The sequence below is a fragment of the Callorhinchus milii genome, unplaced genomic scaffold, assembly GCF_018977255.1.
Source record: "Callorhinchus milii isolate IMCB2004 unplaced genomic scaffold, IMCB_Cmil_1.0 Scaffold1064, whole genome shotgun sequence".
Taxonomy (NCBI): Eukaryota; Metazoa; Chordata; class Chondrichthyes; order Chimaeriformes; family Callorhinchidae; genus Callorhinchus; species Callorhinchus milii.
This window is the reverse complement of record NW_024705805.1, coordinates 6,228-18,787: the sequence shown is the minus strand read 5'-3', so window position 1 is coordinate 18,787 and position 12,560 is coordinate 6,228. Positions and strand designations below refer to the sequence as shown.

General features: G+C 52.8%; 2 protein-coding genes across 2 annotated transcripts; one reads left to right on the top strand and one right to left on the bottom strand.

Moving 5' to 3' along the window:
- Nucleotides 1-6,052: 6,052 nt before the first annotated feature.
- LOC103191541 (lymphocyte antigen 6 complex locus protein G6d-like) lies at nucleotides 6,053-8,143 on the bottom strand. Its single transcript, XM_007912537.2, has 3 exons — nucleotides 7,970-8,143; nucleotides 7,070-7,183; nucleotides 6,053-6,494 (listed from the first exon to the last, which is right to left on the bottom strand). The coding sequence occupies exons 1-3, from the start codon at nucleotides 8,019-8,021 to the stop codon at nucleotides 6,295-6,297; spliced, it is 366 nt and encodes a 121-aa protein (XP_007910728.2). The 5' UTR covers nucleotides 8,022-8,143; the 3' UTR covers nucleotides 6,053-6,294.
- Nucleotides 8,144-9,985: 1,842 nt separating this feature from the next.
- Nucleotides 9,986-12,560, top strand: LOC103191545 (sperm acrosome membrane-associated protein 4-like). Its single transcript, XM_007912540.2, has 3 exons — nucleotides 9,986-10,268; nucleotides 11,584-11,694; nucleotides 12,033-12,560. The coding sequence occupies exons 1-3, from the start codon at nucleotides 10,217-10,219 to the stop codon at nucleotides 12,185-12,187; spliced, it is 318 nt and encodes a 105-aa protein (XP_007910731.2). The 5' UTR covers nucleotides 9,986-10,216; the 3' UTR covers nucleotides 12,188-12,560.

Sequence of the window (12,560 nt, the reverse complement as noted above, 5' to 3'; positions counted from 1 at the left end):
AGCGTCACGGAAAGGGGCGTCAAGCCTTTTACGCTGACGCAAAAACCCACCCACCGTTTAAAAAAAACCAAACCAGATGTTCGACTGTAGCTGAACGTCACACAAAGCCCTCCCTCCCTCCCTCCCGCTCTCCCTCCCAAGTCTACCTCTCATGCTTCAAGTATTTAAAACGAAAACTCCCTCACCTGTGAGTTTCAGTCCAGCATCAATAGGTGAAATAATAATAATAATAATGATGACAATAATAATAATTCTTGCATTTGATATGCAATATAATCCCTCCAAAAAAACAAAACGATAATAAAATTGGTCATTTTCAATCCACGACTGTTTGTGGGACGTCGCTGTGCGCAATTGGCTGCCGCGTTCGCCCACAAATTCACTTTACAGTGTGTTCTGTGAAGCGCTTTGGGACGTCCTCCCGACGTGAAAAGCGCTATATCAAATGCAAGGATTATTATTATTATTATTATTATATAGCGCTTTTCACGTCGGGAGGACAATCCCAAAGCGCTTCACAGAACACACTGTCGAGTGAATTGGCTGTATGTGTTTTGTGGGCGAACGCGGCGGCCGACGGCGCGCGGCAACGTCCCACAAACAGTGGTGGACCGAGTGACCGAGTTATTATTATTATGAGTATTATTATTTGGAAGGGGTTAGTACCACTCCCGGAAAAAGTGATCCCGCCAACCGACCAACAGCCCGGGGCTCGCGGGTGGAAACTCGCCTGAGGTTTCGCCCTGACCTGCCCGGGAATCGAGCCCGGGTCCCCCTCGCTGGCGAGGCGAGGCGAGCGCCCGCACCCTGCGAAGCGGGCGGGCGACGTCTCGAAGGGACGTCTCGAAGCGGCCACAGCTTCACCATCGGATCCACTTGGGATCGCCTTTCTTCGGTGGGGGTTAGTAACCCCTTCGAAACGAAGCTCAGCTTAAAAAAAAAAATAACGGCTTGACGATTTGGCGGCTCAGCCCGCGGCCGTTCGCGGGACGCCGCGGCCCGCGCGTCGGTGAGCCGACGGGTTCCGCCCACGCAACGCGCGGCCCATTCGCTTCAGGGCGCGTCCGCCTTCGGAGACGTTCTCGAAGACGTGGTCCCGAAGGCCTTGTCCCGAAGGCGAGGATCGCTCATTGTTAAGAGAGACCCGGAACGCGGGCGGCGCTTGACGTGAACCGCAGGGCCAACCGAACTGTTTACGAGGGTTTCCTTTAAGCATTTGTGTGAAGCGAAGAAGGAATGACCTGCGATTGGCAAATCTACTTTCACGTCCCGTTTTTCCCCCCTTCTCCCTCGCGGCATGAAATTTAAACGATATTTTCCCCGTCCCCGTCCGCAACAAGCGTCCCAACAAGCCTAGAGAGTCCCGGTCAATCCCACTGCTCCGCCCGCCCGCCCACCACCACCCACCCACACACACCCACCCCGCCCACCAACCCTAAAACCCACCCAGACTCAGAGTTACCGTCTGAGATTAATGTATTAATAATAGCAATAATAATCCTTGCATTTCACATAGCGCTTTTCACGTCGGGAGGACATCCCAAAGCGCTTCACGGGACACACTGTAAAGTGAATTGACCGCATATTTGTGGGCGAACGCGGCGGCCAATCATAATAATAATAATCATTGTTGATTTACTTGCGGGCGCTTTCTCTGGAACTGTGACATTGAAAATAGCAGCAAATTAAGGAACTAAATACCCCACATCCATTTTTCGAGACATCTCAAGGCGCTTTAGAGGATACTTTAGAGTGAATTGACTGTATATTTCGTGGCCGAAATGCGTGGACTGATTGCGTACAGCAATGTCAAACAAACAGTCAATCGAAGTGATTGATTACAGTCAATTGAAGCCTCCGATTACATGGCAGTAAGTAGGACACTGGTTGTCAATCGATTGGCCGATCGATTTTCTAGGGGTAGTAATAATCCCTTCAAAATAACAATATTAACGATAATAATTTGGTCACTCAGTCCACGACAGTTTGTGGGACGTCTCTGTGCGCAATTGGCTGCCGCGTTTCACCCGCAAAACGTACAGTCAATTCGCTCTCGTCGCTGTGTATTCTGTGAAGCGCTTTGAGACGTCTCGAAGAGTTGGAAAGCCACCGTACCGAGTGCAAGGATTAAAATCCCCCCAAATAGTCTCCCCGCGCGGTGGAAGTCAACTTCGAGACGTCTCAAAGCAATGCAAAGGGGGGAAAAAAAAATGCCAAGGCTCGTGGCCACCTTGTGGCAATGATCGGTCGCTTCACCATCAAACCTCTCGAGGATCTCATTTCCGGGGGTGATAACCACTCCAAAACAGAACCAAATTAAAAAAAAAAACGCGGTCACTCACTCCGCGACTGTTTGTGGGACGCTGCCGAGTGCAGTTGGCGCGGGCGCGGGCGCTCGTGAGGCCGAGAGCTCTAACGACTGAGCTGTAGGTCTCCACAATGCTCCCCATAGACTGTAAAGTGGCAATGGTTACAATAATAATAATAATTAATAATAATAATAATAATACAATCCTTGCATTTGATACAGCCCCTCGTCACGTCTTCGAGACGTCTCAAAGCGCTTGACAGAATGCGCCGTAAAGTAAGCGGTTCTCGGGCTCTCGGTCTGGCGGACACTTGAGGCATATTTGCGGGCGACAGGCGGAGGAGGGTGTCCCTGGAATAGATGTGGGCGATTTAGTTCCTTATTTTGCCGCTGTTATCGTGTGTCACGGTTCCGGAGGCAAGTCCCAGAAAAACGAGAAGCAAAGGGACCTCGTGGGTTTTTTTTTCTGCCTCTCCCGTGAAACGCTGGTTGAGAAGTCCCCAGTTCCAGCTCGTTGGGCGAGAGGTACATGGGGTTGTACTTACCCCGCGGCGATAGCGTCGCACGCCGCCTTCCGTACGTGGGGAAACGCAGAACCCCCGGTGAATGTGGATGTGCCCCGCGCGCCGCACAAGAGCGATGTAAACCCTTGAAGACGAGAGGAACACAATCCCAGCCCTAAGCGACCTGACACCGTCAGTCCTCGCGCTCCTGGCTCAGACCCGGGAACCGAACCCAGGGACCCCAGCACTCGGAGATACTTCACCCTCAACGTCCTCGGCTAAAAGATCCGGCAAATAGACGTGAGAGGAGACCAAATAAAGTTATTATTATTATTATTATTATTTGTTTGAGAAGGGAGTATTAAGCCTCCGCCTATGTTCCCTGGAAGAACTCACCCCGTTTATTTAATTCCAGAGAGCGTGAGGCGCGCGCGCCGGTTGGCGAGAGCCAAGGATTCGGTACCTGGAGTTTGTGTTGGGGTACAGCTGGACTTTAACCAACTAAAACTGGTCTTAATTGACACCTTGAAGTCATCAAATCTTTTTCCCAAACCAGACTGCAAGACACCAAGAGTTCAATTAACATCCGTTTATGTCAAACGTCACAGAACCCAAACGCACAGACCCCCAAATCCCTTTCCGTGGAGTCCTGTGGCTCAGTGGTTAGAGCACTCGCTTTGCGAGCGAGAGACCGGAGTTCAATTCCCGGCAGAGGGCGAAACCTCGGACAAGTTTCCTTACTCCACACAGAGCCTAATAATATTCCCTCCAAAACCCAAAACAATAATAAAATTGGTCATTTTCAATCCACGACTGTTTGTGGGACGTCGCTGTGCGCAATTGGCCGCCGCGTTCGCCCACAAATATACAGTCAATTCACTTTACAGTGCGTTCTGTGAAGCGCTTTGGGACGTCCTCCCGACGTGAAAAGCGCTATATCAAATGCAGGGATTATTATTATAGTAGTTAAGCTTTTCGATCTCTGGTTTATCTCTGATTTATTAAGCTGTGAACAGTCACAGCGACGAACGAAGATAAAGGCAATGAATCACACCAATAAGATCGACATTGGGAAAGGCACGAAACCCGAGTCACAAAGTTCAGGGGCAATGAATTCGTCAGAACTGATACCGGGGAATAGACTTGTAAATGCGATTCGATTGATGTTGATTCCGGAATATCTCCTTTCTCAAGATCGGTTAGACTCGCTTTCTTTGTTCCCCAAATCAGACCTTTTTATAATAGTAATAATCATAATAATAATAATAATAATCCTCGCATTCGATACAGCGCTTTTCGCGTCGGGAGGACGTCCCCAAAGCGCTTCACGGAACACACTGTAAAGCGAACTGACTGTATATTTGTGGGCGAACGCGGCGGCCGATGGCGCACAGCGACGTCCCACAAACAGTCGTGGGTTGAAAATGGCCAATTTATTATTGTTTTGGGTTTTGGAGGGATTGTTATTAGGCTCTGTGCGGAGTAAGGAAACTTGCCCGAGGTTTGGCCCTCTGCCGGGGATTGAACTCGGGGTCTCTCGCTTGCGAGGCGAGCGCTCTAACCACTGAGCTACGGGACACCACAATGATCGCACCTCTCTTCGTACGTACGAGGAAGGAAACACTTGGCTGAGGTGCGGGGACGTGATAAGAGGGAAGGTCAGAGTACGAAAAGTGGTCAAGGAAACGTTAAGACCTTTAGACCAAAAGATGTAGGGGCGGGAGGAGGCCATCCGGCCCCTCGAGCCGGCCACACCATTTAACAAGATCATGGCTGATCCCCTAAGCTCATTCCATTTACCCGCCCTATCCCTACATCCCTTCATCCCTCTATCCTTCAGAAATCTATCAAACTCAGTCTGGAATATGTTCAAGGACTGAGCATCCACAGTCTTCTGGGGTAGAGGACTCCACAAATTCACTGCCCTCTGAATGAAGAGATGTTTCCTCAACTCGGCTTGAAACAGGGCTGACCCTGACTCTCGAGACGACGACGTCTAGTTTTAGACTCCGCAACCGGGGAAACAGTTTCGCAGCATCTACCGGGTCAAGACCTTTAAGAATCTTATAGGTTCCCATAGGATCGCCTCTAATCCTTCTACATTCTTCTCGCAGGTCAACGGCCCCCCCCGTCCCAGGAACCAACCCAGTGAATCTACACCGCACCCCCTCCAAGGTGAGTGTGCGTCCTTTCTTAAATAAGGAGACCCTGAACTGCACACGATATTCCAGGTGCGGTCTCACCCACTTCAACTTGCTCTTGTACTTTAACCCTTTTGCCACCAACGCCAAGATGGCATCCGCCTTCCTGGTTTGCTTGCTGTGTCTGCGTCCCGTCCTGGCGCGCAAGGACGCCCCCAAATCCCCTCCGAACACTAACGCTACCTCGGCTCTCTCCCCTCCCCCCCCCCCCACCCCTCTAGGAAATAATCCGCTTTTCCATTTTTACTACCTCGGCGAATAACTTCGCACTTCCCCGCGTTATCTCCAATTATAGCTTAATCCCCGTGTTAAACAGGAACACTCTGAGCGGATGAAGAGTCGTGTAAACGAGTCGTATACAAACTTGTGTAACCAGTCAAAAAAGTATGAGGAAAAGCACCATCGAGGGCGTGTGGGCAGGTGAGGTCCATTACCTGAGTGAAGTATCTCTCTCCGCGAACACGCGGTCGCTTAAGGAACCAAACAAGTGAGTTAGAAGCACCGATTTCAGCTTAAAGCCGAACGTTTACGAGGTAACCGGCTATCTACAGACCGTAAGATTCCCCCTTCAGTGGCGCGGAAGTTATGTGATGATAATAATAATTTAAGTTAATAAGTTACGAGCCCTACTGTAGTGTGATGTTATCAGTAGAATGATAAGCTACTGGAGTATCTCATCAGGGGCAGAGTGTCTGAACGCCCGGCCTCCTGCTCGTCCCCCCCCCCCACCCGCCCCCCCCACCAACCCCCCCACCACCCCCCCCGCTCCACCATTGGAGGTCGTGCATTCAGCCACCACGCCCCGAAACTCTGGAATGCTCTCCCTCAATCCCTCCCGCCTCTCCCTCCCTCCCTCCCTCCACCCCCGCACCCCCCCCCCCCCGCCCACCGCCTTGGCTCCGAGTCAAGCTCCGCCACTGATAAGCGCTCCGAGCCGTTACTGTGTGAGTGCACTTTATTGTCGCTGTATCAGGCGCCGCGATTATTAATTATTAAGAGAGAGACCCAGAACGTGGCCGAAGCTTAACATGAGCCACAGGGCAACTGAACAGTTTCCTTTAATCATTTGTTCGAAGCAAAGAATGACCTGCGATCGGCAAATCTACATTCACGTCCCACTCCCGCTCACGGGTTAAAATTCAAACAATATTTCCCCCCCACCGTTACCCCCCCCCCCGTCCCACGTCCCACCCCAAACCCCAAGCGTCCAACGAGCCCAGAGAGTCACGGTGCGATGGGTGGACGTTGTGGAGCTCCAGCGAGAGTAGGGGAGGCCTCGGCTTTACAGCAGATACGCCAACCAGGCAAAGGCCATGGCCGCGGCGGTCACCAGAGGCATTCTGACAGCCGGGGCCGCGTTACACAGGTCGGTCGAGCAGCAGAAGGTTTCTATGGAGTTTTTCACGCCATTGAAAATTTGTTCCGCGTATAGGTTGCACACTTCAGGTATGGCACAGCCCGCTAAATACCCCACATGATCCCCTGTAACAGTACAGACACCTGGTTATAATCATAATAATAATAATAATAATAATAATAATAATAATAATAATAATAATAATAATAATCCTTGCATCTGAAACAACGCCTTATCATGTCGTTGAGATGCTTGAAAAGTGCTTCACAGAATATATGGTGGTGAAGCGAATTGGTTTTTGCGGGCAAAACGTTGCCGCCTCACGCGCGCAGCGACCAAATTAGTCTCGTTCATTTTTGGACGAGGGGTGGGGTGGGGGGGGGAAGGAAGGGATTTTTATACCCTCAGAAAAGCGATCCGACCGTTCAACTGACAACCGGGTTCCTACGTTTGCTGCCGAGTGAACGGAGGTGAGTGTGTGCGCGCGCGGGTCAGGGAAACCCGCCTCATATTTTGCCCCGGACGGGCCCCGGGAATCAAACCCAGGTCGCCCGCTTGCGAGGCGACTGCTCTAACCGCTGAGCCGCAGGACTCCGGATAACATCCCGGAAGATCTCGGGTTGAGGTGAAAGGATGAGGAGGGACTGAGGTAAGAGATAGAATTTCACCGGGGACCCGAACGAGCCGTCGGATCACTCACCAGCCTTAGCCACGGTCTTGGAGCACTGCTCAGCGGCTGTAGCGCAGGTCCGTTCACCCGACATACACGGCACAGGGGTGGTTTCGCTGCAGCTATAGCATTGCAGGCCGTCTCCTGCATGTGGGGAAACACAGAAGCGGTGAATAATAATAATAATAATAATAATAATAATAATAATACTTGCATTTGATACAGCGCCTCATTACACCTTCGAGACGTCTCAAAGCGCTTCTTAGGAAACATTGTGAAGTGAATCTACTGTTTAGTTTATGGACAAAAACGAGGCATCCAACGTGCGCACAGCAGCGTGCCACAAACAGTCGTGGATTGAGTGACCGCTTATTTTTTTTTAGGGGATCAATACCCCCAGAAAAGCGATTGGTGGAAGTCCTGTAGCTCAGTGGTTAGAGCACTCGCTTTGCAAGTGAGAGACCTGAGTTCAATCCCAGGCAGAGGGCGAAACCTTGGGCAAGTTTCCTTACTCCGCACAGAGCCTAATAATAGTCCTCCAAAACCCAAAACAATAATAAATTGGTCATTTTCAATCCACGACTGTTTGTGGGACATCGCTGTGCGCCATCGGCCGCCGCGTTCGCCCACAAATATACAGTCAATTCACTTTACAGTGTGTTCTGTGGAGCGCTTTGGGACGTCCTCCCGACGTGAAAAGCGCTATATCAAATGCAAGGATTATTATCATTATTATTATTATTATTATTATCCGCCAATTGACTAACAACCAGGTTCCTTACCAGGAAACAGAGGCACGAGTGTGTGCGCGGAGCAAGGAAACCCGCCTCGCGTTTGGCCCTGATCCGCCCGGGGGATCGAGCCCGGGTCCTCTCGCTTGCGAGGCGACTGCTTTCATTTTAAAAAAAGAAATAATAACCAAACCCTTACCGTAGGAGACACCCAGGAACAGCAGGGACCCCAGCACCAGGAGATACGTCATCCTCTCTGTATCCTGTGGTACAAAGACCCGGCAAATAGACGTGAGAGGAGACCCACGAGAGCTCTCGTCGCCGAAACGAGGGAACTCTTGACTCGTAGTCCACCTTTGGCTCCAAACCCTTTATAAAAGGTTCCGGTGAATTGGGGGTATCATAAACCGCACTTTTACGTCACTCTTAGTTTTATCTTAAAGGACAATTCTGCATTCCGGGCCCGGCCCTCACACCCACTCACAGAGTCAAAGTCTACTGAGGTAATCCGCGGCTCGTACCAGCCGCACAAAATGACACGCCTTTCGCCTCGGGGGTGGGGGGTGTGGGGGGGGCACTGAACAGTCGGGGATCAGGGCCCGAGCTTGGCGGGGCGGGGCGGGGCGGGGTTGGGGTTGGGGGGTGAGGGAGGGCATAGGTGCAGGTGGTGGCTGAGGGCACGGTCGAAAAGGAGGGCCGTGAGAGCGCGCCTCGGAGGAGACGAGGGAAAACGAGCGAGGCGAAGGGAGTGTGTGGGATGGGGTTCCAGAGGGTGGGGGCAGGGTGGGCCGAAGGGTGGGTTTGGGCGGGAGACACGGAGCAGGTCGGAGCCCTCCTTTCTCCCCCTCAAGGACGGTTGAGTGTCGAACAAGAAGCCGAGGCGAACGGAGGGAGCGGACAGGCTGATGGGGGGGTGGGTGGGGGGGGGGGGGGTCACAGCGGGTCGGAGAGGCGGAAAGGGGGCAAAGCCGCGGAGGGCCTCGAAAGTGAGGACAAAGATTTCGAACTCCATCCTCTGGGATAGAGGCGTCGGAGTCGAGGCACCGACCTTACAGAAAGGCGGAACACGCTTGAGGGGCTGAATGGCCTCCTCCAGTTCCTACATTCCTGGGACTAATAAATAAATAATAAATAATAAACAATAATAATAAATTGGTCATTTTCAACCCACGACTGTTTGTGGGACGTCGCTGTGCGCAATCGGCCGCCGCGTTCGCCCACAAATAGACAGTCAATTCACTTTACAGTGTGTTCTGTGAAGCGCTTTGGGACGTCCTCCCGACGTGAAAAGCGCTATATCAAATGCGAGGATTATTATTATTATTATTATTATTATTACGACAACTCGGTCACTCAATCCACGACCGTTGGTCGGACGTCTCTGCGCGCAGTTTGGCTGCCGGGTTTCGCCCACCAATGCGCAGCCGAATTCGCTTTGCGGTCCTATTTCCGCAAATGGACGCGATCCATATCAAACGTCAAGGATTATTATGGTTATTATTCACTCGACCTCGACCTCGTCTCTCGCCCCTTTCGAGTCTTTCGAGACAGCGATACGTGTCTCGCCTCTCAATCTTCCCGTTGTTTCCGGCGTGAATGCGCCCGATTTACTGAGTCGCTCCCCGCAGTCCAGTCCTTCCGCTCCCTCACTCAATCTGGTCGCCCTCCTCCGTATCTTCTCGAGTTCTCCAGTACACTTTTTTGCACTGCGGTGACCGGTGACGGTCTCCGAGTGCAGTCTCACCGATGATTTACACGAGTGACCTGTGTAATGTGGCCTTAAGCTTTCGAATCCCCTTCGCTCCCTGGTACCTCCCTACCTCTCCGACCTCCTCACTCGCCAACCCGCCACCCGTCCCCTCCGCCAGACGGGCACCGGTCCTCCTGCTCGTCCCCCGCGCCCTCCCCTTCGCCGTTGGAGAAGAGAGAGACCCGAGTTCAATCCCCGGCGGGTCAGGGCCAAACCTCGGGCAACTTTCCTTACTCCACACAGAGCCCTAATAATAATCCTCCAAAACCCAAAACAATAATAAATTGGTCATTTTCAACCCACGACTGTCTGTGGGACGTCGCTGTGCGCAATCGGCCGCCGCGTTCGCCCACAAATATACAGTCGATTCACTTGACAGTGTGTTCTGTGAAGCGCTTTGGGACGTCCTCCCGACGTGAAAAGCGCTATATCAAATGCAAGGACGATGTGGGTGGGGTTGGGGGTGTGGGTGGGGGGACTGAGATGTACTATTGTAGTTTCACTTTCATGCAGTGAAGAAACGAAACTTAATTATTATGTAAATGTCGTTTTTGATACTCCCGGTTCACCTGAAGGACTTATAAAAGCTTCGGCAAACAGGAGTGGGTCAGAGTTTTCTGTATCGGTGGCGAAAGGCACTTTATTCCGTCTCCTCTCACATCTATTTGCCGGATCTTTACCGCGAGGACAGCGAGGATGAAGTATCTCCTGGTGCTCGGGTCGCTGCTGCTCCTGAGCGTTTCGTACGGTGAGCGGTGGTGGGGGATCGGGAGCCCGAGCCTGGGGTTGGGGGGTTGGGGTGGGGGGCGGCGCAGGGTTGGGATGAGGGGAGAGCGGAGAGGGAGGAGGGCGGCTGACGGCGCGGTCGAAGAGGAAGGTGCAAAGGAGGCGAGGGAGGGAGCCGGGCGAAGAGACTGTGGGATGGAGGTCCGGGGATGGGAGGAGTGGCTGAGGGTGGAGCGGGTCGGGCGGGAGACGCGGAGCGGGACGGAGACTGCTGAAAGGGGGGAGCGGGACAGGTTGTTAGGGGGTCTGCGGGTCAGAGAGGAATATAATAATAATAATAATAATAATAATCCTCGCATTTGACATAGCGCTGTTCACGTCGGGAGGACGTCCCAAAGCGCTTCACAGAACACACTGTAAAGTGAATTGACTGTATATTTGTGGGCGAACGCGGCGGCCGATGGCGCACAGCGACGTCCCACAAACAGTCGTGGATTGAAAATGACCAATTTATTATTGTTTTGGGTTTTGGAGGGAATATTATTAGGCTCTGTGTGGAGGAAGGAAACCTGCCCGAGGTTTGGCCCTCTGCCGGGGATTGAACGCAGGTCTCTCGCTCGCAAAGCGAGTGCTCTAACCGCTGAGCCACAGGACTAAAGCCCACAAGGAGGGAGTTACCGCAGAGTGCGGTCGTTGGAGACCTCCTCGAAAGAAAGCGAGAGGATGTGGGTTTGATTCCGGGGCGGGTCAGGTCGGGGGCCACATGTGGGGCAAGTTTCCTGACTCCGCACACACACACGCGCGCGCACACACGCACACGCACACACACACGCACACACACACGCACACACACACACGCACTCACACACACACACACAGACACACACACACTCACGCATCTGTTTACGTGGCTGTAAGTAGGTTCCTTTTATTAAAATGATTCCTTTTTAAAAAAAAACCATTTGATCACTCCATCCACGAAGGCCCTCCGGGACGTCTCGAGGACACGATAAGGCGCCGTGTCGAACGCACGGCTAACGTTTGGGCAACTTTCCTCACTCCGCACAGAGCCTAATAATAAACCCTCCAAAACCCAAAACAATAAGAAATTGGTCATTTTCAATCCGCGACTGTTTGGGGGACGTCGCTGTGCGCCATCGGCCGCCGCGTTCGCCCACAAATACACAGTCAATTCACTTTACAGTGTGTTCTGTGAAGCGCTTCGGGACGTCCTCCCGACGTGAACAGCGCTATATCAAATGCGAGGATTATTATTATTATTATTATTATTATTATTAACGTCATTAACGGCTCCCGCGCTTCCACCCCACGTACAGGAGACGGCCTGCGATGCTATCACTGCGATGCAAGTTTAACGCCGTGCGTGTCTGGCGCGCGGACCTGCGCTGGAGCCGACGAGCGGTGCTACAAGGGCGTGGCCCAGGCGGGTAAGTGACCTGACAGCTCGTTCGAGGAGCTCTACCCCCTTTGCCTCAGTTCCCCCTCCTCGCGCGTTCGCCTCGACCGGAGACCTTCCGAGGTCTTGCTCGGCGGTCAGAGCGCTCGCCTCGGGTCACTCCGTCCACGGGCTGCTTGCGGGACGTTGCGGTGCGCAAGCGGCTGCCGTCCTTCCGCCCACACAACACGCGGTCCATTTATTTTCCCGGCCCATCCCGTGGAGAGCTTTGAGGCGTCCCGGAGACGCATCGAGTGCGAGGATTACTACGATTATTAATAGTATTATTATTATTTTTGTCGCTATAACCGTCGGCCTCTCTTGTTACAGGGGGGCAAAATGTCTACCTTGCCGGCTGCCTCGCACCTTTAGGCTGCAAGTTCAACATAGAGCAAAATTACCTGGGCTTCCCCGTCTCCTTGAAGACCTTCTGCTGCACGACCGACCTGTGTAACGCGGCCCGGCTGTCAGAATGCCTCCGTTGACCGGCGCGGCCCTGGCCTTTGCCTGGTTGGCGTATCTGCTGTAAAGCCGAGGCCTCCCCTACTCTCGCTGGAGCTCCACAGCGTCCACCCATCGCACCGTGACTCTCTGGGCTCGTTGGACGATGGGTGTTTCGGGTGGCGGGGGGGTGGGGGGGTAACGGGGGGGGGAGAAATACTGTTTAAATTTCATGCCGCGAGGGGGAACGGGATGCGAATGTATCACAGGTCATTCTTTGCTTCGAACAAATGATGAAGGGAAACCTTCACGTACAGGTCAGTTGTCCCGCGGTTCGCGTCAACCGACCTGTGTGATGGGGCTTCAGGTACCAGAACGCCTGTTGGTGGTTCCGGTCTTTGGCCGAATTGGCTTCTC